At 43.6% G+C, this 27,692-nt stretch overlaps 1 protein-coding gene across 4 annotated transcripts in view; it reads right to left on the bottom strand.

Annotated features, from left to right (window-relative positions):
• PIK3C2G (phosphatidylinositol-4-phosphate 3-kinase catalytic subunit type 2 gamma) overlaps positions 1-27,692 on the bottom strand; it is a 182,884-nt gene that overhangs the window by 93,835 nt on the left and 61,357 nt on the right. For all 4 annotated transcript variants that reach the window (XM_077468636.1, XM_077468635.1, XM_077468634.1 and 1 more), the window contains 6 exons: positions 25,527-25,715; positions 24,813-24,906; positions 23,432-23,526; positions 22,749-22,929; positions 2,020-2,127; positions 1,023-1,115 (listed from right to left, as the gene is read on the bottom strand). In XM_077468636.1, the coding sequence (XP_077324762.1) occupies positions 1,023-1,115; positions 2,020-2,127; positions 22,749-22,929; positions 23,432-23,526; positions 24,813-24,906; positions 25,527-25,715 (760 nt within the window). The remainder of the gene's footprint in view (positions 1-1,022; positions 1,116-2,019; positions 2,128-22,748; positions 22,930-23,431; positions 23,527-24,812; positions 24,907-25,526; positions 25,716-27,692) is intronic.

Raw genomic sequence — 27,692 nt, 5'->3', positions numbered from 1 at the left:
AATATCCACCAATTTGTACTTATTTTTACCAAAGATATGTAGTGGTATAAATTTTGGCCACAATTTATGAAGAAAAAATTACTAATCTGCTAAATTTTATAACAGAAATGAAGAAAAATTCATTTTTTTACAGAATTTTCTGTATTTTTTCTTTTATAGCACAAAAAATAAAAAACCCAGCGGTGATTAAATACCACCAAAAGAAAGCTCCATTTGTGTGAAAAAAAGGACAAAAATTTCATATAGGTCCAGTGTTGCATGACTGAGTAATTGTCATTCAAAATGTGAGAGCACCGAAAGCTGAAAATTGGTCTGGTTATTAAGGGTGTTTAAGTGCCCAGTGGTCAAGTGGTTAATGTTATGGCTCATTTAATAAACAGTGGCAAGAGCAAAGCAATTGTTGCCAAGTTTATCAGCCAATCAGAATGCTCTGTATGCTCCTCTTACTTCATCACCGTGAATTTGCCTGCTCTTTCTATATGTAATAAATTGGAACATATTTTTCCTTCTTGATCATTTGGAAGGTGAATAATATGTCACTATATGGGTTATTTGGAATTATATACAATCTGCTTTTCTATAGTCCTGACTCTTCCTGCCCGTCTCAGGCCTTCACTGTGCCTTTCCCATGTCTCCACAAAATGCATGTAAAATGTAGCTGCTATGCCTCTTCTTCCATAAGGGAAGGGTTGTGGGTAATGGACGTATCTTGTATCATATTTCATGATCCATAGGATAGTAAAACTAAATAAAATTAAACCGTTTTTTTCAATTGCCAGAAAATTCTTACTATCCCCATAATATGTCCATATCAGCTCTATTGAGGGATACCCAAAAAATGTAGAATGCTGCTTCTAATCTACCATGCTTAGCTTTGTGCCATGAACTGGGATAATAAGCCAACTTGGCCCTTCTGGACAATTCACGCAAAATTCAGATTTCAACCCCCAAACTGACCCCAGACCATAAAATGTATTACATTGGTTTACATGATAATTCTTATTTCCTGGGCTCTCCTTTACCTTGTATATGAGGTGGATATCCGGCCCTCTGCTATCGGCATTCAGGAAGGTGATCTTCAGTGGTCTGGCGTTGGATTTGAAGTAAGAACACAGCTAGAACGGAGTCACACAAGTTAGAAAAACGATTAAAACTAAATTTTATAATCTTGCTTCTGGCTGCGATTCAGCGGCAGCCTAGGATGGAGCAGGAATATTAATTACTGGAGGAGACTTGGTGATTTATAATCGCCCAATTATGGATAATCCATCCTCCTTCCATCCGGAGATGGCAAAATTAATAGAAAATTTCCTAATAACCTACAACCATCACCTGCTCATGTATGTACGTCTGTGTATTGAATCTGTTTGTACAATCTCCTTTAGATAAACAAACAATTATGTACTGCAAGGACCTAACTGAATGGATAAAAATAAAATGGAGGGTTTTATTCGGCCATCACACCACATCATTTTTTGGTAAATATAAAGGAGATTTTATAAAGAATGTACAATTAGATTGTAACGAGCCTGATCAGCTTTTTTTCGGTAAAAGTGTGGAATGGAGAATGGAAGGCTTGCATATAACTGGTAATATTATACATACTTCATACAATGTCAGATTGGTGCAAATTGCTGCACTTAAGCCGGCAAAACATGGATCAAAATGTGGCCTGTACATCAACCTGTTGAAAAATTTCTGCATGACCACCGCCACCGATTACAGCTGGCAGTGCTGATCAGTGTGTTCTAATGGTGGGGAAGTCTCCCCGACATCAGAATACAATAGTGCAGTGGGAGGGATTCCTTCATCCACAAAGAATATGTGGATGGGGGAATCGAGTCATTTGCTTTCATTCAACCAGCTGGTTGAATAAAAATAAAAAAAAGACTCATGTATGTTCAGTCTTAGTCATCTTCATATCCCTTTATCTTAATACAACACTTCAACAATTCTGATACACCTACTCCACCATTAAACACAAAGAAAAATATATGTCCAAATATTGCGGAGACTGACCTCTCTGTTGATTCCTTTCACAATGATGGCTGGATCCAGAGGAAGGTGACAACATTTCACCTCTTCAAAGAACCGATCCAGATCGATCAGACCCAGCTTCAGAGTTTCCTGCAGGACAAAATGTATTTCATTAATATACAGATGGATACGCATTAATATACAGATAAATAAGCATATATATTACATGCAAACCTTAATAATACCACCTGCGTTATATTGTACTATGTAAGTGCTCCAATTCAAACTTAACAAAACTTTAACAAAAACAGATGCTCATAAACAAACAAAAAAGTGCAACCAAAAACACTAAACAAAACCCCCCTACCACAATTCCATATATGCTCTCAATTTTAAAATTATGTTTGTGAAATGGTGTGCAACTCCCCTATCACAATTCTGAAGAGAGTTCCTTTATGAATAAGCAGTTAAATATTCCTGTTTTCACGTGCGTAGCTCCACACCACAAATCACCATTTGTGCCACCACCACCTTACGAAATGGCAACTCACCAGAAATAAATGGAAGCTCGCTTTTGGTTCATTCAATGGATAACCACTCCTTAAGCCCCGTACACACTATCAGATTGTCTGCTGAGTTTTTCCTTCAGGTTTACCAAAACCATGTAGTACAAGGACCGGCCTGATTGCATACACATTGAAACTCCTAAGGTTTGACCTCATATTATATGGTTTTGGTAAATCTGAAGGAAAAACTCAGCAGACAATCTGATAGTGTGTATGAGGCTTTATACCCACTTATTCTCCAGTCAGCAATCCACCGGTTATGCAAACTCATAAAAAACATATGGAACCAACATAGTATAAAATGTTCCAACTTTTATTATAAGAAATTTAAAAAAAAAAAAAGATTGCACTCACTGTGTCAGCTAGCCAACACTAAGCTTATCCAGCCATTACTAAAGGTGCACTCTGGGCCAGTCAGTGTTGTTCCACAGGTGACCTCTTTCTCCCTGTCCTTGGTTTACCTGTTGCCGGCATTTGCGCTACAAATGGTTTCCACAGCCTCTAAGCGTTTTGCAGTCCCCTCTGCGTCATCAGGAAGCGGGTATAAGGAGTGAACATTATCCATTACCCCGATAATGTCCCTGGGCTCCCCTCCTATCCCTTTTCCATTATCCCTTACCTTTGATTATGTCCCTAGATTCAACTCTTATCGCTTTTATATTATCTTTTACCCTGATCATTTTTCCTGAACTTACTCCTTAAGCCAGCCATAGACGGTTCGATCCATGACTTGGGTACAACCAGTCTGTTAGATTTTACATGTGATTATTGCTAGCGGCTATTATAGCTGCCGGCAGTAATCACTGTGTTCTCCCAGCGGGGTTGCAGAAAAGAAAATCGCTCCATCTATGAGCGGCATTACATATTTTGTGATACTGGTTGATTAAGCTCAGTGATGTTGAGCATTTTTAATGAGTAATGCCAGTCTGAACTGTGGTTTAAGGGCTTTCTGGCCCACTTTCATTAAAAGGAAAAGCAAGGCCTTGACAACAGGTTGCCCACACAGGGGTTTCCCAACAGTAAAACAAATAACAAAAAAAATGCCAAGTCATCTGACTCTATTCAGTAACACTTCTGGCCTCCTTGACCATGGGGTCTTCAGGCTCATGCAGGCTTAGATACAGCACTTTACTGCATGGGCCCACTCCTGGCCTCTAGATATGGTTCTCCTAGCACCCTGGGCTCTCTCAATTTTTTAGAGACTAACAGACCCCCTCCAGTCCCCTGGATGCACTAGTTGCCTCAGCTCTCTCAATATTCCCAATTCACTCAACTATCCCAACTCTCCTAGTCCCGCAGGTAAAGTGTCTCACCCACATGGGGTACTGTCTACTGAGTGGTTAATTTCTCCTAGCTGGAGCACACACCTATCGCCATACATCGGGGATAATTTACTAAAGGCAAATCCACTTTGCACTACAAGTGCACTTGGAAATGCAGTCACTTTAGATCTGAGGGGAAGATCTGAAACGAGGGGAAGCTCTGCTGATTTTATTATTCAAACATGTACAAGCAAAAATGCTTCTTTTTATTTTGCATGTCCCCCCTCAGATCTACAGCGACTGCACTTCAAAGTGCACTTGCAGTGCCAAGAAGAGAAGAAAAGATTGATCACCCATTTGAATCCAAAAGATGCTGTAGAATTTTCTTTATTGTTATGAGCCAGACAAAATTGCTTGTTCACAATGGTTCTTTTCGTGTGAAACGTGTCAACTGATCCTCCTTGCAATTTTGTCTGGCTCATGACAATAAAGAAAATTGTACAGCAGCTTTTGGATACAAGTGTGTGATCAATTTTTTTCTTCTCTTCTTGATATTGCCTACGGTGATGATCCAGGATCAACACCTTGGATCAGGTGTGTCAATTTTTTGCCTGAAGCGGTTCCGTTTCCTGCACTTGCAGCGCACTTGTAGTGCAAAGTGGATTTGCCTTTAGTAAATAAACCCTAAAGTCTCTGTCTCCGAATAGGACCTTTGAGCTATGATCAGGCCTGACTTATAATGGATCTTCACACCTGTGTACTCACACAGCCTACAGGTCTCCAGCAAAACCCAGACATAGGGGTTTATTTACTAAAGGCAAATCCACTTTGCACTACAAGTACAATTGGAAGTGCAGTCGCTGTCGATCCGAGGGGAACATGCAAAGGAAATTTAAAAAAAAACTGCATTTTTTCTTATATATGATTGGATGATAAAATCAGTAGAGCTTCCCCTCATTTTAGATCTTCCCCTCAGATCTACAGTGCCTGCACTTCCAAGTGCACAGTGGATTTGCCTTTAGTAAATCAACCCCTTTACTTCTCGCTCTCTAAAGTGACACCTTTGTGATAAAGACAAGCGTCTGCAAAATGACAGGTAACCTGAACAATAGTATACATGGGGAGCATTCAGTAAAATATGATTGGTAACCTGTTGCTAATCTGTTTTACCAGCATATTTTGGATAAAGGAATTTGCTTTGTATCTAGAGCTCAGTTTCACAGTTCTTTTATTATCAGGCACCAACCACATCAATGGGAGAAGTCTAATCCTGAGTAGCTATGAATGTTTGCCATGGGTTACAAAACATGGCACGGCTGCATAGTGTCAGTTGATGATGACAGCTGAAAAGAGATCACATGACCCTTTCTCATAATATAATTTTGAACTGTCTTAGCTAGTAAATAATACCACAGAAAAAGTTTTACTTTAGTGGTGTGACATTAAAACACAAAAGTAAGATGATATTTTGCTAATTTGATTATATTTGTCCTAAACTGGTGACGAATAGGTTAGACAAATGTTCACAAATTTTATCATCTGAAAATATAGTTTAGGCCTGCAGACCTGAAATAACACCTAGCTGCCAATAGGTCTCTGACAGAGCCTGCAGGCTTGTGACTGTAGATAAAAGTAATCAAACTACCTAGCAATACCTCAAAAGAATTCTACAGACCTTGCAACTGCAAAAGCAGCAGGGAAGGAGAGAGTGTAAGGTAAGGGCAGGAGATGCCCGAAGCTGTTTCAATACTGGGTAGGAATAGTGGACAGAATAAATAAAACTTTTAAGACCACACTAGTACCAGACGTCAGGACGTGTCTGTTGGGATGCATAGAGGAAGATAGAGTACCTACAGGTACTATAGCTGTGGTACTGAGGTGCTTATTCCTTGCGAGAAAACTGATTGCACAAAACTGGAAGGCTCAGAGCCCTCAGTCAGTTGAAATATGGTTTAAGATAGTAAATGCAACAGTTTGGGAGAAGAAAGTGGTGTTTACTAGGCATGGCAATTATAGGAAGTTTGTGAAGATGTGGACAGGATGGGTTGCCCCTTGTGAGGGAGGAGGGAGTTGGAAGATGATCTTCTTTCCATCTGCCCGCCCCCCCTCCTCCTTTTTTTTGCTTTTATTTTTGATCTCTCCTTCTCTAGGTAGAGAGATATTAGACAATAATGTTTAAATAATGGATTGCATGGCGTGGGTGGAGGTGGGGAGAGGGGGGAATACAATGTATTAATTGATTTGTGTAAGGTACAAGATATACTGTTTTTAAGAAATAACTTTTTGTAATTGAGAAAAAAATAACGTTTAAAAAAAAAAAATGTAAGGGCAGGTAGGTTCCCCAGTGTATTTGTTCTTTTTTGCCACAAGATGGCGCTAGAGTACCATATGGATTAGGCAGTGCGGGTGCCGTAGGACCCAACAGAGGTCCCTAAATGCATGATAGCAGTGAATAGAAAGGTCACTTAGAGGTAATACCAGCCCTGCTTCTGCCAACAGTGTGGCTCTTTGGGCAGAGGGCTAAAATATAATTAGTTTGGCATGGGTGCCTATGAGAAGATATAACTGGGGCCACGCTTCAACATTCCGTATGAATTTCTTCAGGGAAGGAAGGGAATTAAGCAACATGCAGGACTTTTTATATACACGTGTCCGCTGTTACTGAAGCAGGACTATGGACAACCCCTGTAAAAGACTGGGCTACTCCTCAACTCTCTCTCCTCACTTATCTAATGATTGTTTGCAACTAAGGATTATGACATCACCTGGAAACAGGATGACTAAAATATATAAATATGGAATTAATTAATTGTTCAAGTAAAGTATTGAAAATATTTTCTGTTTCTGGACTCCTTGTCCTAACTTCTATTGGGAATGTCTCCTGGTAATTAGGTTGTGTCTGTGTGGACTCATTGCTGAAAAGCCTGTGGCAGTTATGAGTTAGGAGGGCATCTGATTGGCTGTGTAATGGCGCCAAGAGATACAAGTCCCCACCTCAAAAATCAACAACCCACCTGCTTGTAGCCCTCTACCACTGTTATATTGTGCCAAAGTTCATGCCGCAGGCTTCCCATGACATCCCCAGCCATTACCCTGTATTTTTCAAAAGGAAAAGAATTGTCCACACCAATAGTACAGTGTCCATACTTTATTGATGTTTCTCCATAATGTAGCACCCTCCAAGACTGGTTAGTAGAAATGTCAGGTAAGATTCATTTTTGGACTCCTCTGTAGTCAGTGGAGCAGTGTGGGATTGTTTTGGGCTGTTCTAGGTTTCACTGGCTGCGGGCTCAACTGCTTCCCTCTGTCTTCTAGTGGATTCTAGAATGTAGTGGGACTGGAGGGGAAGGACCAACAGAATATTTATGTGGTCTTCGCCAATCCCTGGGGGGGGGGGGGGGGTAAGCCCAGTAGGTGGCGGAGGTGTGCATAAATAATCTGATGCCTAGAGCAGCAGGGTTCTTGTCCAGGACGAGAAGTTCACAGCCTAAAGGGCTAAGTAGCTGAAGTTTCACAAGTGGTTATCGAACTCCCAGCTCAGGCAGAGCTCGGGGGCCTGTTCTAGTGATAATTGAGGTCCCAGCTGTGTCAGAACTGGGAGGGAGCTGTTCTACTGGATCTTGCTGGAACTGATTGGGGGATTTTCACTAAGGATCTGGTTGTGAGAGTTCACAGGAGAAACGTCTGGCTGATATTGGAAGGAAGCATCCAAGTATCCAGAGACATTTGTGAGTACAGACCTATGTGTAGGATCCTAGTGACTGTGCTGTTTCTATTCCTTGTACATCAGCGCCAGAGCTTGCTTAAAGTGGGATGTTTTATATGGTCTCTCTATATTGCTTTGTGCCTTAGTTGCTACTGAAGGGACTGCATTAAGAAGTTTGAGAAAGTGTCCTTGTGTTTTCACATAGTGATACTAGAGTATCCCATGGCCTCCCTGCACCCTATCCACGTTCAACTTACAATAGAGCATCAAAAAAGTTACTTGGTGCCTGGATGCTACAATACTAGTGTGAAAAAAGAACCTGGGACAAAATCAGTGGGTCCTTTTGAGGGTGAGCACTATGAGGTGGCAGTAACCAGTCACATCTTATAGATACTCTTATCAGTGGTCACTAAACATTACTTTGTCAATCACATTAAGTGGACGTACCGTAGTTGTCATTATGTGAAATGAGCAAGTTACATCACGTTTAAGCCATCTTCCCTTTAGACAGTTTCTCTCCTTTCCATGGTCCTTAGTACTCACTCAGTGGGCTCTGACTTGCCATACATAGGCTCTATGTATCCAGCTCACGACTCACTACTTGCTCCAGAGACAGGATTACTGCAGCTGAACCTCTAGCTTCAGTTCAATTCTCCCAGATTCTCCAGGGTGATGTAACTCACTGCAGAGAACACTTGGCCTGGCCTGAAAAGCCTTTTGCAACCCACTGTAGCCTCACCCATTAGAGACAGGAAGACTACAGCTGGCTCTTCTGGGTGTAGAACTATCTCTCTCTGTCCTTTAACCCTATCCAGAGTCTCTACACAGCTGACTACACCTGCATGCTGATGGGGTATCTGGCTCTCATCCCTGACTGCATTGAGCTACTCCTAACCAGGCATTAACAGTATATGTCCACTGACTCATTCATGGCATCACTACAGGAAGGCTCTAGCTAAAAGTGATCTAGAACCTGATTTCACTATTCTATGTTACCACACACTGTTCCTCGACACAGCCACCTAGTGGCAGACTAAATAACTGCCTCTGCTTACACTTTTGAAAACTCAGGTGGAGAACACTGGTCATGCCAGGCCTGGGTATCTCTAAAGTTGTGAGCTCATGCAAAGGGGTGTCATATCATAGGCCACAGGCCGCGACTACCCTGCAGAGCCTTGTGCCCAGAGTATCCCAGCATGCTCAAAGGAACTACACACAAATCCAGGCATAAATGGGTTGAAAAGTACATGGGGTGATCATGCAGCCCAGCATCTGGCACCCAATCGTTACATAACATGGTCTTTATGAACTGAAACTCCACACTGTCTAGGAACCCCCGCTCATTATTCCTAGAGCAGAATATTATTTGTCAGAAAGAATAAAATTATTTCTTCTGACGGTATGCATTGGAGGCCTTATAGAACACCCTAGGCACTGACATAATTGTAAATGGACCCTGTTCAAATAAGCCAAGTTATGTTTAGACTTTCTGCAATTGGGATGATGCACTGATGTTGGAAATCTTAACACTGACTCAGTCACCCAGCTGACTGGTCCATAGAACCTATAACCTCCAGAGGTGATAGGCAAATGCTCAGAGTCCATCCCACACTTCTATAAGGTGAGTGGAATGAAAAATCAAAATTGTATTTGTCTGGAGAGCGATTCAAAGATACAGTATCTCACAAAAGTACACCTCCCGCATTTTTTGTAAATATTTTATCGTATCTTTTCATGTGACAACACTGAAGAAATGACACTTTGCTTCAATTTAAAGTAGTGAGTGTACAGCTTGTATAACAGTGTAAATTTGCTGTCCCCTCAAAATAACTCACACAGCCATTAACGTCTAAACCACTGGCAAAAGTGAGTTCCCCCCTAAGTGAAAATTTTCAAATTGGAGCCCAAAGTGTCAATATTGTGTGTGGCCACCATTATTTTCCAGCACTGCCTTAACCCTCTTGGGCATGGAGTTCACCAGAGCTTCACAGGTTGCCACTGGAATCCGATTCCACTCCTCCATGACGACATCACAGAGTTGGTAGATGTTAGAGACCTTGCGCTCTTCCACCTTCCGTTTGAGGATGCCCCACAGATGCTCAATAGGGTCTAGGTCTGGAGACTTACCCTCAGTTTCTTTAGCAAGGCAGTGGTCGTCTTGGAGGTGTGTTTGGGGTTGTTATGTTGGAATACTGCCCTGCGGCCCAGTCTCCAAAGGGAAGGGATCATGCGCTGCTTCAGTATGTCACAGTACATGTTGGCATTCATGGTTTCCTCAATGAGCTGCAGCTCTCCTGTGCCGGCGGCACTCATAGAGCCCCAGTCCATGACACTCCCACCACCATTCCCTTTAAGAGAGTGCTCCTAACTTCAGCTTGTTTTTTTTTTTTTTTTGGGGGGAAAACCAACTCTATTAAATATATGCGGTTACATACACAGTCAACGCTCAATAATACAAACACATGAAACAGCATAATGGCACAGCAGTACAAACCAATCTGATATTACAGCGTAAACAGTATACATAATTGACCCACTATGCCGTGACCAACCAAGGGAAGGAGCACATGTTATACCATACTCCCGTCGGGCAGGTCGTTTTTTTTTCTTCTTTCTTTTACTCTCAGTGTCCCATTGGCGATTCGTCTGAACATTACTGCACTTAAACCCCTGCATTCGCCCAGCTTTACGTACAAGTTTCCCCATCTCCTATCCATTTGTCCCATACTTTGGAAAACTTTTGCAAACACCCCCTGTATTGATATATCAATTTTTTAAATGGCAGCGTGTTATTAATATCTCGTTTCCAGTCGCCAATAGTTGGAGGAGAACTCCTCATCCACATACGGGCCACTGCCTTCCTGGCTGCAAACAGGGTTTTGTGAATGAATGTTGCTTGATGGTTGTCGATGTCAATATCGGGCAACAGTCCCAAGATACATAGTCTTGGGTCTAGTGCCACCGGGGAACCCATGACATCATGTAAGAACTGAACTACCTGCACCCAGTATGGCTGCAATTTATCACATTCCCAGATTTGGTGATAGAACGTACCAGGGTTGTGACCCTCGAGCGGGACAGCTGGATGATTGGTCCTGTCTGAATTTAGCTAGTCTCTGTGGTGTTAAGTATGACCTATGGACAATGTAGAGTTGTGTCAATCTATCCGAGAGCTTGGGCGACATCTTCGGGACATTATCTAGGATTTCATCCCAGTCAGTGTCAGTAACATCACCTATATCTAGCTCCCAGGCCGCCTTTTTCTTCTGGATAACCACTACTGTTTGGGGAGATGAAGTGTGGAGTAGAGATTGGAAATTAGTTTTCTGGAGTCTACATCTAGGAGTATATCAATGAGCGGGGGGCGTGTCAGAGATAGCTCTGTATTTCTAAATTGGGCTTTCAAAGCATGGCGCAATTGGAGGTAGCCAAACCGCAATCGCTGTGGTAACGCAAATTCCTCTTGGAGGGAGCGAAACGACTTTGGACCCAGCTCCGTCATAACCTGGTATAGGTGTACCACCCCGTACGAGGCCCAAAGTCCCGCATCCGGGAGCTGCTGTAACTCCACCAAATGGCTGTTGGCCCAAAGTGGTGTGTGCGAGTAGATGTGCCCTATACTTAGTTTTCTTAAGGCCGTATCCCAGGTTTTTTGATGGTGTTCCAGCATGCCATCATTGTATCTATGAGTCCGTCTGTGCACCTGTCCGCCCCTGAAGATAGCCTGCAGTGGGGTCACTATAGGATTTCCCGGATTGTCCCCTACCAGGGCTCGATACCTAGAGGCCTCTGTTGTATTAAAATAGTGAAGATGGGATAGCTGTGCTGCAAGGTAATATTCCTGCAAGTCCGGGAGCGAAAATAATTTTGGGCAAAAGTACAGTTTTCACTAAATTAATCCTGCCCATAACCCCAAGCGGCAATTTGGTCCAGGCCTGTGTCTTAAGTTTAAGCAGCGTAAACAGGGGCACTATATTACGTGGTCAGTAGTCCCTCAGATCCCTTGTGACCTGTACCCCCAGGTATTTAATCTCCTCCACCCTCTGTAGAGGAAGCTCCGGGGTGTTCTGTGGCGGTGGAAACTGGTCTATAGGGAGAATTTGGGATTTGTCCCAGTTCATACGTAGCCCTGAATAGTTGCCCATGCGTTCGATAATGGTCAGTGCTGCCCGGAGAGACAGACCCTGATCAGCCAAATATAATAGCGCATCGTCCGCGTATAGACCTATTTTATCCAGTGTATTTCCAACACGCAGGCCCTCTATGTCCGGGGATGCCCTGATTGCCATGGCCAAAGGTTCTGCCGCCAGGGCGTATAGGAGAGGAGAAAGGGGACATCCCTGTCTGGTTCCCCGTTCCAGTGGAAACTGCTCCGACATCCACCCATTGACAAAAACTCTGGCCTTAGGCAACTGGTATAGAATACGTATCCATTTTTGGAAATTGGGCCCGAATCCGAAACTACGGAGGCACTCCACTCCACCGAGTCAAACGCCTTTGTCGTGTCTAACGCTACAATGACTCGCGAACCCGAGTTTTAATGGCGAGCCTGTATATTCATAAATAGCCTCCTGATGTTCATAGCCGTATTCTTCCCTGGCATAAACCCAGTTTGATCGGGGTGGACAAGGGACAGTATAACTCGATTCCGCCTAGTGGCCAAGATCTTCGCCAAGATCTTGATGTCCACTTGTAAAAGGGATATAGGTCTGTAGGATTCAGGGTATCCCAGATCCTTCCCTGGTTTAGGGAGTACTATAATTTGCGCTTCTTGCATAGATGGGGGGAGTATCCCTTCGCTAAATATGTTATGGTATAGTTTTGTCAGAGTGGGGGTAAGGTCCTCGAAGAAGGTTGAATAAAATTCTAAGGGTAGGCCATCTAGGCCCGGGACTTTGGACTTGGCCAATTGAGACACTGCCTCCGCTACCTCCTCTGTAGAAATAGGGGCTTCCAACATCTTAAGTTGTTCAACATTGAGCCTCGGGAAATCGATCCTGTGTAGTTCTGCCTGTATGTCCTGACTTGTGTGTGTAAGGTGGGTCTGATACAGCTCCCGGTAGAAAACCCTGAATGAGTCTGCCACCTGTGCCCTGTGGAGTCCGTAAGGATACCACCACCGGGGGTCTGTCATTCTGGTTGGAAAGGTATGCTAGGAGTCGTCCGGCCCTCTCCCCGTGTTCAAATACCCGTTGTCTACTTAAGAATATATGTTGTTTAGCTTTCTCCATGTGGAGCTGGGAGACCAATCTAGACTGTAATTTAACCTGTCTTAGTTTGTCTGCACTGGGGTCGGCATTGTAGGCCAATTCTAGCTCTTATAATTTGGTCATGGAGAGCTGCACAGCTAGACCCGAAGATCGTTTCAAACGGTCAATTTTCCTGGACAGCAACCCGCGGGCATGATCTTTAAACCCATCCCACTCCGTCGGGTCAGTGTATGTAACTCCGGTCTCGCACAGTATATGGCGCAGCTCACCCGTAATGGCCTCCATATCCGGCAGGCTAGATAGCCAGAACGGGTTCAGCCGCCAAACCCACTTGGGCGTTGAGCCCGGGAACGTGATAGTCACCCAACATGGGGAGTGATCCGAGAGGGCCCGCGGTGCCATCCCCGATCCCCCCCACCCTGGGCAGCAGGATATTTGAGAGCAAAATAAGATCTATCCTAGACATTGAGCCATGACTAATAGAATGGCAGGTATATGCTCTGGTGGTCGGGTGTTGGCGACGCCAAGCATCTGTCAACGCAAATTCCGTCATCAGTTTGCCAAATCGGGTTAAGCTATGTCCGCCAGTCTGTTGTACCCCCCCTCCCGACCTGTCATGTTAAAATCCCCCATCCACACCGCCGGTACCGAGGGGTTCTGTGCCATATAAGCCAATCCCTTTGTAATCACCTCAAACGTGAATGGAGGAGGAACATAGCAGGCCAAAAGGAGAAATGAGCTCCCCCCTAGCAGGGCGTGCATAAACACAAATCTGCCCTGTTGGTCTGTCTCCATTGCTATCAGTTCAAAAGGGGTCTTCTTAGCCACCAGCAACGAGACCCCCCGGGATTGGCTTGTGTGGGTGCTGTGAAACGCCCACCCCTCCCACGGCCGCCTCAATACCGCCTGGAGGTGACCTGTTATATGTGTCTCTACCATAACTATTACATCAGCCCTCTGGGTCTTGAGGAAGTTGAGAGCTGCGGTTCGTTTTATCTTGTTACACATCCCCCTAATATTCCAGGTCATAAACTTCACAGACGCCATATCCCTGTCCATCGTATACACGAGGGGCCGATGCAGCTCCAGTGCGGCCGACCCGGGAGTGGCGCTATCCGCTTGCCCCTCCCCGGCCGTACACACCCGACCCCACCCCCCTCCCTTCAATTGTTCATACCGCAACCAGCATATAGTAAATAGGTATTTCCCATGTACATAATAACCAAACAATAGAACCCAACCCCTCCCACCCAGCTTTACACCGCCCCAACATGGTGAAAGCATATCTTCCCGAACTATATTCCCAATGCTCATCATCCAGTGTAAAAACGCAACTGGAGGTACATCATAATTAACGGTATCATGCATATTTCACCAGGATAAGTGTCCTCTGGAGGCAACTCTTCACATTGTCAATCAGCGGAGCTCCACGGTGTGGCAGGGTCCAGTAAACCTGGGATCCCTCCGCGTGAGCTACCCCGCCTTTCAAATTATCGGTTGTAATGTGGAAGAGAGTCTAACCGCTTCACCCATCCTGGCATGTCCCTTCCCTGCTCTGTAGTCAACAATAAAACAATACGGAATAAGTCCGCGGTGCAAGCCCCATGTAAGTAAATTGCACAGCATGTCAGGTCCGTTGCACTCCTCCAGCCATCCAGGTGACGCACTCGGTGGGTCACGAGTACTAAATATATAAAGAAGAGATCTTCAGGGGAGCATCCGCCCTACTCCCCCCTCCTCTGTCCCCCCGGGGTGAATCGGGCATATAACAGCGGTAGATGGCTCATTTTATGATTCCTCCCCTGTAAATGGGACAAGTTAATCAATTCCCCAAGTTCATAAAGGGGATCCCTGCGGACCGCAATGGTGGTGGTGTGGGGCCAGAATATTATAGGGCATAGTCAAACAAGCGGCAGGGATACTCACGGGACCTCTGGTTTCTCGGGTACTAGGCCAGCCTACCCCGCTGGTCCAGCCAGGCTGTCACAGCCGCCGGGTCATCAAAAAACTGGGCACGGCCATCCTCCTCGACCCGCAACCTGGCCGGAAACAACATGGCGTATTTGAGGTTCTGTGTGCGGAGACGCCGCTTGACTTCCTGGAAAAGGGATCTTTTCCTTTGCACTTCGCTGGAGAAATCTGGGAGCACCGCTACTCTGGAATTTTCCACTTGGATGTTGCCTTTTTCTCTGGTGAGTCTTAGGATCTTATCCCGGTCACGGAAATTCAAAAACGTCGCTATAAATGTGCGGGGAGGCGCTCCAGGCGGCGCTGGCTTCATAGGAATACGATATGCGCGTTCCACCGCAAACATCACAGAAAACTCTGCTCTTCCATATGTATTGATAAGGAGGGATTCCAGGTATTCGGCAGGATCCATTCCTTCTATCTTTTCTGGGAGTCCAATAAACTGGATGTTGCACCTCCTCAAGCGGTTCTCCATGTCGTCCTGGTGAGAGTGCAGCATATGTATCTGCCTTTGCATATCCTCCGCGGCGTGTCGCAGCGGGTGTAGGATGTCCTCGGCCGCCCCTATCCTCGTTTCTGCCTCTGTAACTCTGTCCCGGAGCTTGGACATATCTTGCCTAAGTAGGGAGATGTCTGTTTTAACATCGTCTATTTTGGCCGTCAGTGTCCCCTGGAGTCCCGCTATGGCATCTAATACCTTGGCAGTGTCTGAGGCCTGGCGCTCTGCGCACGTGCTTGCGTCATCTTCAGCCTGCCGGTCCGCTCCCAGACGGCAAAATTGTGCCAGCTTGTCCGCGGCCCCAGGGTTCCGTTTGGTGGGCGACATCTGGCCTCGGTACTCCGCCAGGGTGTGAGCAGTCAGTCTTCGATTTCTGGCTAGATTTCTGTGAACAGGATGTAAATAGGAGTAACGGCGGACGGGACCTCACTCACAGCACGTCTTACTCCATTGCTTGCCAGGCCATGCCCCCTAACTTCAGCTTGTTACCTGTATAAAAGGCACCTGGGAGCCAGAAATCCTGCTGATAGGGGATAAAATACTTATTTCACTCATTAAACTACAAATCAATTTATAACTTTTTCGAAATGCGTTTTTATTTTGATATTTTTGTTGTTATCCACTGCTAAAACAAACCTACCATTAAAATTAAAGACTGATCATGTCTTTGTCAGTGGGCAAATGTACAAAATCACCAGGGGATCAAATACTTTCTTCCCCCCACTGTAGTGTTTATGGAATTTCGGGTGTTCCCCTGCCAACAGGGTAGAACAATATTGTCCAAATTGTATTTATTTCTGGGGTTTTTTTTTCTTTTTTATTCAACAGCAAAAAGGCACATTGCTGTATGTCATTTTAATTTTTGCCATTTTTACTTTTACACATACTTCTGTGCATTTTTATGTATCAGGCTGGGCCAACAGGTATTAGGGACGCAGAGCAATGCACACCGTGATATACTGTGGACATTTCTTAGGACTCACCAAGGACTTTAACACAGTATCAGCCACAATAGGATCATGGACGGAGCTCATCTGAGCTGTATATCAGTAAGCTGCATCACATTTAAGAGGGTGGTTGCATATTTACTCTGGATTCACATAGTATATCTCCCAGAGACATCATCCATCTTTGGGCTCCATGCGGGGTGTTCCCGATTTTTCCATTTAAGTATCCAGGGGTGTTTTTAGGGGGAGGGAATTACAAAGAGTTACATAGCTGGGGTGGTTGGGTTTGGAAATAAGGCGGGTTATATATGGGGAGGAAATGAAGGAGGAGGGGCCTAGGTTTTTTTTTTTTTAACTGGAACTGTTATATATTTTTTATATATACTAAATAAATATCTTGTATTAGTCTCAAGTAGGCGTCAGATCCGTATTCCTTTTACTTTTCTGATTACATATTTCTGTGTGCTTGGGGATATTATACAGTATATCCAAAATTAATAAGTGGCCATCTGTGTACTAATATAATAAATCATACTCCAGAAAGATTGGTGCATTATATTGCTAGGACCTGTATACTCAGTCATAACTTGGTCCAGTGGTGGCCAACAGTATTGCAGGCTGTGATAACTACCTCATCATTCCCTCCTCCTCTGGACAAGGATTTTGCTCCAATTAACAAGTCACCATGGGTGTGATTTCTTGACAATTCGGTATAATGATTACATCTTTCCCATATGTGCACAGTCCTCAAATACTGAATGTCCCTGCCATAACCCTTTCCATTCATTTTTTATATATGCCTTTCAACTCCTGCAGATTGGCAGCATATTGTGAGTATACACAGATTTTAGGACTGCAGACTGCAGATCAGCAGCTCTGATGTCACTACTTATAAATAATGAAATTAATGCACTTTTTGTATATTTATATAAAACTTGCCAAGATAAAAGTGCCAAGCTGAGTGGAGAGGAGATTTCATGCTGTAAATAATTGATAGCTCTTTGGGCGCATAAAACACTGGCCAAAACTGAAGGAGAATTAGAGGGGAATTTACAGGACAAGTTTGATGTTCAGTGATCCCCTCACTGGCCAATCCAGAATATTAGGGCTGTTTTCTATTCATACATATTAGCCGTCCTTATTCTGTAAGATCCGCAATAACAATTCAAGGTTTACAGTAAACTTTACCTTTATAAGGGAGACATTACGTTTGTCTATGCTTTGTTTTTTCAATATTTTTTTTGCTATTGAATGATTTGTGTGTATAATCTACACTATATGGCCAAAAGTATGCAAACCCTCCAAATGATTTCAAATGTTATCAAGGAAGAGTACTGTTAAACTACAGAATGCAAGAACAGTTTAGACAATTGTACACTTTCTATCCTGTGGTAATAGTTTCTGTTCAAGCATTACTCTGCCCCTGTGCACAAAGCAAGCTCCATAAAGACAGTTTGGCCAGTTTTGGTGTGGAGTGAATCAAATGGAATGCACAGAACCCTGAATTCATCCCTACTGAACACCTCTGTTATGAATTGGAATTCCAGCTTTGAGCCAGGTGCACTCATTCAAAATGTGTGATGCATAGGGGTACACAGACTTTTGATAAAACAGATTGGAGAACAAAGGCAGAATAGTGAATACACTGATTAAATAAGCTGTGAAAATCCTGCACATGACTGTAGGGAAGGAGAGACAACGGGGAAGAATGGATAGACAGAAAAGAGTTTAGAGAGAAGAGGACACAGTATAGAGGATGTCAGTGGAGGGCAGGACAATATGGAGGGTGACAGCAGGGGGGAGAAGAGAACGCAGTGGAGGGGAACACAATACAGACTTTACCAGAGCAGGAGAAATGACACAGTGGCAGGGAGGACAATACAGAGGATGACAGTGAAGGGGAGAGAAGGGGCACAGTGGAGGAAGGACAATACAGATGATGATAACAAAAAGCAGAAGAGGACACAGTAAAGGGGGGGGGGGGGGCGGATAATGAGGAAGAGGAAGGGGAGAAGACACAATGGAGTGGAGGGCAATAAAAGAGGATAACAGAGGAGAGGTGAAGGCTCATTAGAAGGGAGGACAATACAGAGGATGACAGTCATGGAGACAAGAAAACACAGTGGAATGGAGGACATTATAGATGGTGACAGCAGAAGGTAGAAAAGCACACAGTGCAGGGAAGAACAATATGAAGGGTGGCAGTGGAACAAAGAAGGAGGAAAATACAATGTAGAAGGAGGATAATACAGAGGATGACAGCAGAGGAAAGAAGAGGATGATATGAGTGGAGGACAATACAGTTGAGGGGAAAAAGAGGACACGGCCATGGGAAGAACAATATGGAGGATGACACAAGAGGATACAGAAGAGGGGGGCAGTAAGGAGGATGACAGAGGGGAGAAGAGGAAACCGTGGAGGGGAAGACAATCAGACTTTATTAGAGGAGGAGAGAAGACACAGTGGAGAGGAGGACAACACAGAGGATGACAGTGGAGGAACAACAATACAGAGGGGACAACAGAGGGGGGAAAATACAGAGAATGACAGAGGAGGGGAGAAGACACAGCGGAGGAGAGGACAATACAGAAGATGGCAGCAGAGGGAAGAAGAGGACACAGTGGAGGGGAGGACAATACAAAGGATGGCATTAGAGGGGGCATTGAAGGGGAGCTAAAGATGAAGGATTATAGCCGAGAGGGAGAAGAGGACACAGTGGAGGGGATGATGTGACAGACCCAACCACAACAGGGGCTTTTGGAGAAGACTTGCCCTGGCATTTAAGGGAACACTACTCTTTGGGAGGTGTGTGCCTGGGGGACCCTTGGTGTGGTGTGGTTTTGTTTCTGATTCAAGTCCATGTCTGCAACGGACCTCCAGGCACACACCTCCCAAAGAGTAGTGTTCCTTAAATGCCAGGGCCCATAGTCAATAGACAAGAGGCCACCCTACAGTCCTCTCCAAAAGCCTCTGTCCTGGCTGGGTGTGTCACAGATGACAATACAGAAGATGTCTGCTGAGGAGAGAGGACACAGTGGAGAGGAGGACAATATGGACGATTACAACAGAGGGGAGAGAAGGATACATTGGAGGGGAGGACAGCATGGAGTCTGACAGCAGTGGGAATAAAAGGACACAGTGGACAGGAGGACAATACATGGGATGACTGCAGACTGTAAAAAAGGACGTTGTAGAAGTGTACACAATACAGAGAATGAAAGAGGAGGGGAGAAGACAAAGTAGGAGAGAGGACAATAAGGAGGATGACAGCAGAGGACAGAGGAGGAAACAGTGAAGGGGAGAAAAATATGAAGGATAACAGCAAAGGAAGAAGAGGACACAGTAGAGAGGAGGACAATACAGAAGACTGCAGAAGGGCAAGAAGGACACAGTGGAGGGGAAGACAATACAGAGGATAACTGTGGAGAGAAGAGAAGTACACAGTGGAGGGGAGGACAATATGTAGGATGACAGCAGATGGAAGAAGAGGACACTGGAAAAGAGGACAATATAGAGGATGACTGTGGAGAGGAGAAAAGGACACAGCGGAGAGGAGAACAATATGTACAATTACAGCAGATGGGAGAAGAGGACAATACAAAGAATGACTATGGAGGGGAGAGAAAGACAAAGTGGAGGAGAGGATAATGCAAAGAATGACTGTGGAAGGGAGAGAAGGACACAGTGAAGGGGAGGATAATACAGTGGATGAAAGCAGAGGGGAGACCAAGACAATAGAGAGGACAATACAGAGTATGATAACAGACAGGAGTGGAGGAAACAGTGGAAGGGAGGACAATACGAAAGATGAGAGTGTAAAGGAAAGAGGACAAAGTAGAAGGGGCAATATGGAGGAAGGCAACAGAGGGAAGAGGAGTACAGAGTGCACAGGAGGACAATACAGAAGATGGAAGTGGAGGGGAGAAGAGGACACAGTGGAGAGCAGGACAATACAGAGGATGACAACAGAGGGGAGAGGAGGACACAGTGGAGGGGAGGACAATAGCGAATATGAAAGTGTAGGGGAGAAAAGGATACAGTGGAGATGAGGCCAATGCGTAGGATGACAGAGAAGGGGAGAGAGGGACACTGTGGAGGGAAGGACAATAAGAAGGATTGACAAAGGAGGGGAGAGGAGAACACAGTGGAGGGGAGGACAATATGGAGGATGACAGCAAATGGGAGAAGAGAACACAGTAGAGGGGGGACAATATAGAGGATGACAGGAGAAGGGGGAAAAAGACACAGTGTAGGAAATTATTTAGAGGAAAGGTGAGTACAAGGTAGTGCAGTCAGACGTTTGCCACACACGCCACAATTTTAAGACAATTTTAACCACTTGCAATCAGCTTTCAGTTGCAGGAATTGCCAAATATATCAACATAAACTCCCAGCAATAAATTCCACTAAACGTGATACAGTGCCTTAAAAAAGTATTTATACCCCTTGAAAGATTCCACATTTTGCCATGTTATAACCAAAAACGTATGTGCATTTTATTAGGATTTTATGCTATAGACCAAGACAAAGTCGCACATAATTGTGAAGTGTAGGGGAAAAATGATTGTCACAATTTTTTACAAATAAATATCCGAAAAGTGTGGCGTGCAATATTTTGTAGAACCACCTTTTGCTGCAATTACAGCTGCGAGTCTTTTTGGGTATGTCTCTACCAGCTTTGCACATCTACAGAGTGAAATCTTTGCCCATTCTTCTTTGCAAAATAGCTCAAGCTCTGTCAGATTGGATGGAGAGCATCTGTCAACAGCAATTTCCAAGTCTTGCCACAGATTCTGAATTGGATTTAGGTCTGGACTTGATTATGCCATTCTAAGACATGAATATGCTTTGATCTAATCCATTCCATTCCATTGTAGCTCTGGCTGTATGTTTAGATTGGTTGTCCTGCTGGAAGGTGAACCTCCGCTCCAGTTTAAAGTCTTTTGCAGACTCTAATGCCACATACACACGACCGGACTTTCCGGCAGAAAAGGCCCGACGGTCTTTCCGACTGAGTTACGACGGACTTACGACCGAACGGACTTGCTCACACACGAATGGACCAAAATCTGTTAGTTTTGAATGTAATGACATACGATGGGACTAGAAAAGGAAGTTCAATAGCCAGTAGGCAATAGCTGCCCTTGCGTCGTATTTGGTCCGTCGGACCAGCATACAGACAAATGGTTTTCCCAATAGAAATTGATTCCATTGGTCTTATTTGAAACATGTTCTATTTCTAGGTACTTCAGAATTTTTGAAGAAAAAAGTCAGATGAAGCCCACACACAATCGTAATATCCAACGGAAAGATTCTGTCTGACCTTTTCTGCCGGAAAGTCCGGTCGTGTGTACGCGGCATAACAGGTTTTCTTCTAAGATTGCCCTATATTTGGCTCCATTCATCTTCCCATCAACTCTGGCCAGCTTCCCTGTCCCTGCTAAAGAAAAGCATCCCCGCAACATGATGCTGCCACCACCATGTTTCATGGCGGGGATGGCGCCTTCAGGGCAATGTGCAGTGTTAGTTCTTCACCACACATAGGGGGTTATTTACTAAATGCAAATACACTTTGCACTACAAGTGCACTGCAAATGCAAGATAAATAAAAAACAGCCTTTCGGCTTGCACACTATTGGATGATAAAATCAGCAGAGCTTCCTCTCATTTCAGATTTTCCCCTCAGATCTACAGCGACTGCACTTCCAAGTGAACTTGCAGTGCAATTGTAGCGCAAAGTGGATATGCCTTTACTAAATCAACCCCATAGTGTTTTGCTTTTAGGCACAAAAATTTGACTTTAGTCTCATCTGACAAGAGCACCTTCTTCCACATGTTTGCTGTATTCCCCACACGGCTTCTCCCAAACTGGACTTCTTATGGCTTTGTTCTTGTCACTCTTCCATAAAGGCCAGATTTGTGGAGTGCACAACTAATAGTTGTCCTGTGGACAGATTCTCCAACCTGAGCTGTAAATCTCTGCAGCTCCTCCAGAGTTACCATGGGCCTCTTGGCTGCTTCTCTGATTAATGCTCTCCTTGCCCGGCCTGTCAGTTTTGGTGGACAGAGATGTCTTGGTAAGGGCTTCACAGAACAGCTGTATTTACTAAGATTAAATTACACACATGCGGACTCTATTTACTAATTTGGTGACTTCTGAAGGCAATTGGTTCCACTAGATTTTATTTTATTTTATTTAGGGGTCTCAGAGTAAAGGGGGCTGCAAACAAATGCACGCCACACATTATTTTTTTGTAAAAATTTTTACAAACCATTTATCATTTTCCTTCCTCTTCACAATTATGTGCCGCTTTGTGTTGATCTATCGCATAAAATCCCAATAAAACACATTTACATGACAAAATGTGGAAAAAGTTAAGGGGTAGGACTAAATTTTCAAGGCACTGTACATCAATCACAAGTGTCAGTGGGTTAATTATTATTATTATTTTTTTTTTGCAAAGTTCATGTAATAATCTCTGTATAAAATGCTTTCCATCAACATTATCTTATTTGTATTGACAATTGACAATGACAATAGTCCAAAAAGTTAAGCTTAGAGTCCTGATTTACTAATAATAAAATAATAATAATATACAAGGAGGGCAGAGACCTGTCTTTTCTCGTCTGGGGCATTCTTGACCCTCTCAGCGATTTTCTGTAGAATTCCTATCATTTTAGTCTCTCTGGAGAATTCAGCGTTCAGGGCACTCCCCATACAGAATTGGAATGCTGCCAGCAGCGTCTGATACAAGTGTCTATAATGAGATTCATTTGTAGCATCTGTTAACAGCCTGCAGGAGGAGAACAAAATTCATGTTTATTTCACAAAAAAATGTTTCTGCTCAAACATGAGAGCAATAAAAAGTAAAAAATGCCAAAGCTGCAGCTGCTAAGAAGAGTGTGAGGCACGAGGTGTGCAATGTCTCACAATGCATTCCTATTTTATGGCTCAGAAGTACATCACACAACCCCCATTTTCCATGCATCCATCTCGGTACCGTTGATGTGCTTACCAAATAAAAAATAAGCAGTGAGCTAAGAATACCGTGTTAGTGGAAGTAGCGGATCAGTTACCCAGTATCTACACACTTAGGAATATATAAATATAATAACATTATAAAATATAAATACTGTCGTATATCTCACAGGCTGTGCTCCAAATTATACAGATTATTCATAGCCTGCATGAAATATTGATCACTCTGGTAATAATTATCTTCTCCTCTGTGGACTAAAAAATGTATTGCATTATTGGTAACTTCACTTAACATTGTGTAAGACAGAAAAACTCACCAGAATAATCTGTGGGCGATCTGGACAGATCGCAGCGATCGCTCAAGGAGTAGCTTTACCAGACTGCTGTCTAGGCACCAATCAAACTTTACTGCCTGCCAAAGAAATAACTGTCAGCAAAAAAGATGGAAGGCGGCAGATGGAATGCTTGGAACCTTTAAAGAGACCCTGTCACTAAACCATTCATGTCATCAACAATCTTCCTATAAGATTATGTGTATTGAATGTATTATAGGCATATTGTTTGCTGTAAAACCCTTCCTTGTATAGACATTCAAAAGCCCAGAAACTGCTGCTGAGCGCCACCATCTTGGATATGATAGCGGCAGTCCAGGCAGACTCACATGGGGTTTCCAAAGTATGGTCCGCGGGCCACATCCAGCCCAGAGACATAGATGAGCAGAGAATCGTGACATGGAAGAAAAAGAAGTATGATGAAATGGAGAATTGAAGGATGATAACACAGAAGACAGTAGGATGATGACATTGAGGTAAGAAGGATGATAACACAGAGATCGCAATGATGATATGGAAGAAAGCAGAATGATGACATGGAGAAAGGACGGTGATGATGCAAAGGGGAGGTGAAGGACACAGAGGAAAGGAGGATGATGACATAGAGGAATAGAGAATGATGGCATAGAGGAAGGAAGGAAGGATGAAGACAAAGAGTCAGGTATGATGATAGCATGGGGAAAGGAAAGATAATATATGCAAAAATAAATAAAAAATGAGAATCCCACCTAGCAAACAGAAGTAGTACTCACCCTATATATACGGGGGGGGGGGGTGATGACAAAGAGGAGAGATGGATGATAATGACACAGATGAGAGAAGAATGATGATATGGAGGAAATGAGAATGGTGACACAGGGAGAACGATTATGATATGGAGGAAAAGAGGATGATGACACAGAGGAGTGAAGGATGATGGCATGGAGGAAAGAAGGATGATGACAAAGAGAAAGGAGTATGATGATATGGAGGAAATTAGGATAGTGACAGTGAGGAGCAAACAATGATGACATGGAGGAAAGAAGGATGATGACATGGGGAAAAGAAGGATGGGTGATAAGAAAGAAAGGAGGGTGATATTTAGAAAAAATTAGGATGATGACATAGAGGAGAGAAGGGTGTTGACACAAAGGAGAAGAGGATAATGATACAGGGGAGAAGTGGATGATGACACAGGGGAGAGTCGGATGTTAACAGAGGGCAGAGGGGTGATAACAGAGGGAAAGAGAGGATGATGACATTTAGGATGACAGAAGAATGAAAGTTGGGCCCTGTGAGTCTCACAATGCCTCTGGCTGGAAGATAGATTGCGGTAGGTGTTTATTGAAATAATTTTTCAAAGTATGCAGCACAGTGGGATTCTAACCTGAATGAGCTGTGGCAGGAATTCCAGCAATTCATCATCTGACATCTTACCAATCTGTCGACAGGCCGCATCACGAATGTTTCCATCTGAGAAGCTGGAGCAAATTGGGAACCATTAGACAAAGTAAAAGAAACCTGCAAGATGGGGAGAACAGTCTGGGTGATAAATACTAGGGGGGCCATAAATGCCGAAAGGGGGATTAATACCAAGAGGTAAATAAATACTAGGGATGGATAAATAATCAGGTGAAAGATAAATACCAAAGGGTATCTTAATAATGGGGAGGGTGAATAATTTAGGGAAGCAGGATATAAATACTGAGGTGAAACTAATATCCCGGGGGTGGAGTAAATACCATGGGAGATAAATCCAGGGTGAGGTGTGTGGTAAATACTGGTTGTGGGGTTACTATATACTAGGGAAATCTCCATTTTAATCTGGACATAAAAAGCTGTTTATGGAAAATTTAAATATAAGACAATGATGGGGAACTGCTTCAAAAATAGGTTGTAATATAAAAGGGATTCCTACTTTGTACATGCTTAGCTGATGATGGTCAGCAGAGATAACACAATGATCAGTGAGCTGTATTTGAGGAACAAAATGATGCACAGTAGAAATAGAACAGAAAAGCTAGTCAGCAGGGGAGAAGGGAGAGAATATTTCTTAAAGCGCCCATTACTCTACCTGAACCCTGCAGAAAGAAATTCTCACCAGGGGCTCAGAAGGCTCAGGCCCTCCAGCGGATCTGAGAAGCTCCAGTCTTGCAGCAGCCGGTACATGATGGATATAGTTGGGGGATCCCAACCGGCTGCACTGCCCAGCAGCAATGAAATGTTACCTGGCAGCTTGTTCATACAGTGGCGGTAATTCCACAGACATTGTTTATCTGCTTCAGAGAGCCTAGAAGGAAGAAATTAAGAGGGAGAATGAAAAAGGAGGCTCGGGATGAAAGAACATACCAGAAAACATCGACAACAGTAAGAAAATACAGTAAACCCAAACTCAAGTGTAGCACTCATAAAACATTAAGGCCTCATGCACACGGACGTTTTTACAGCCACTTTTTTGAGCTTTTTTTGCAGCTTAAAAACGGCTGTCCATGTTAGTCTATGGCTTCATGCCCACCTAGGCGTTTTTGAGCTGCAAATGGCATAGGCGTTTTTAAGCTGTAAAAAAAACCCAGGACCAGTGCGTTCCGTGGCGTGGAGCTAGAGCTGTAAAAACGCGAATCGCGGGAAAACGCACAAAAACGCGCATAAACGCGCATAAACGCGCAACATATTTTCTTTGTTTTCTGAGTGCTATAGCCAAGAGATGTGTTTCTTAAAAAACGCTACTTAACGCTAACGCTAAAAAACGCGCAAAAACGCGCAAAAACGCCAATGCAAAACGCGGTAAAAATCACGTTTTTAACAACAATTTTTCCAGGCATCGGAGCTAGCTTTGCAGCCAGTTTTTTAAAACGTCCGTGTGCATGAGCTCAAACAAAACATGATAAATGTTTGTAAATTAAAAGAACTGCCTATGTTACAAAGGTTCTAAAACCTTAATTGATAGTATCCTGATTCACAGCACTGTCCCAAATATTCCATTTCTAAAATTATCACTCTAAAATCATCATAATGTAAACACAAAGTGCCAAACTTTCAAGTCCTCAGTGTCCAAATAATACAGTCTTTTAAATACAGTGCTGGTGCTTGGATATTGTGTGCAATCGTGCAACAACTTGTGCTGATGTACCAATTACTCCACTGCTTCACATGCATCAATGTCAGTGGCATGCCCCCCTCAGGTGTTCCCACACTCATCAAAGCTTGTGGACTATATGCATAAGAAGAGTCATGAGCGCTTATAATGCAGGTTTCACTGGCATATATGGGTTCTCTGGATGTAGACTTATTTTTTTCTCTCTGTCCTCCACTGCTCCTCTGATGTGGTAACCAGACTCAGTATCTAGTATATCTATCACCATGCAAAGCATATACAACAGGAGTTCCCATAGTGTAATTCCGCTTTAATTACTAATAGTATTATTTACTTAAAAAATTATTATAACCGATGAGAACGCTGAACCCAGATGCACCGTTCAAAGCGTGTGCTCCATGGGCCAGATGTGATGTTGCTGTTTAACTCCACCCAACGAGTTTATGAAGATGCCCCGTTGAAGGGGAGAAATGCATTGGGCCGGAGTTAACTGGTGACATCACATCCAGGCCTATGGAGCACAAGCTGCAAGTGGTTCTTCCGAGTTCAGCATTCTCATCTGTTATATTCATCTTTAAGTGAGTGTAAACCAATTTCTGTGTTTTATAATAAAGTGGAATTATGCTATGGGGGCACCCATGTTTATTCTTTGCATGGTGAGAGATATAACAGGTACTGAGTCCAGTTACCACATTGGATTATGGTAAGGAATAAAGTTTACATCCAGATAGCCTATATATGCTAGTGAAACATGCATCAAAAGTGCTCATGACTCTTAATGCTTATGCATAGATTCCACAAGCTTTGATGAGTGTGGGAACATCTGAGGGAGGCACGGCACTGACATCGATGGATGTGAAGCAGCGGAGTGATTGGTGCCTCAGCCCAAGATATCCAAGCACCAGCACTGTATTGCAAAGACCGTATGTATTATTTGGACACTGAGCACTTTATTTAAAGTTTGGCACTTTGTGTTTTTGATGATTTTAGAGTGATAATATAAGAGGTGGAATATTTGGGACAGTGCTGTGAATCAAAACAAAACTAAATATTAGTTTAATATGTGTGTCTATAATAGAATGTCCATGCAAACAATGCCCATTTGAATGCACATTCTACTACAGACACATAAAATAGACTTATTTAATTTTCTTGTATGAGTGTTGAACCTGA

Source organism: Lithobates pipiens, unplaced genomic scaffold, assembly GCF_037356315.1.
Source record: "Lithobates pipiens isolate NorthernLeopardFrog02 unplaced genomic scaffold, aLitPip1_a1.2 Scaffold_8, whole genome shotgun sequence".
NCBI lineage: Eukaryota > Metazoa > Chordata > Amphibia > Anura > Ranidae > Lithobates > Lithobates pipiens.
The sequence above is the reverse complement of the archived record's forward strand: the minus strand, read 5'-3'. Positions and strand labels throughout refer to the sequence as shown.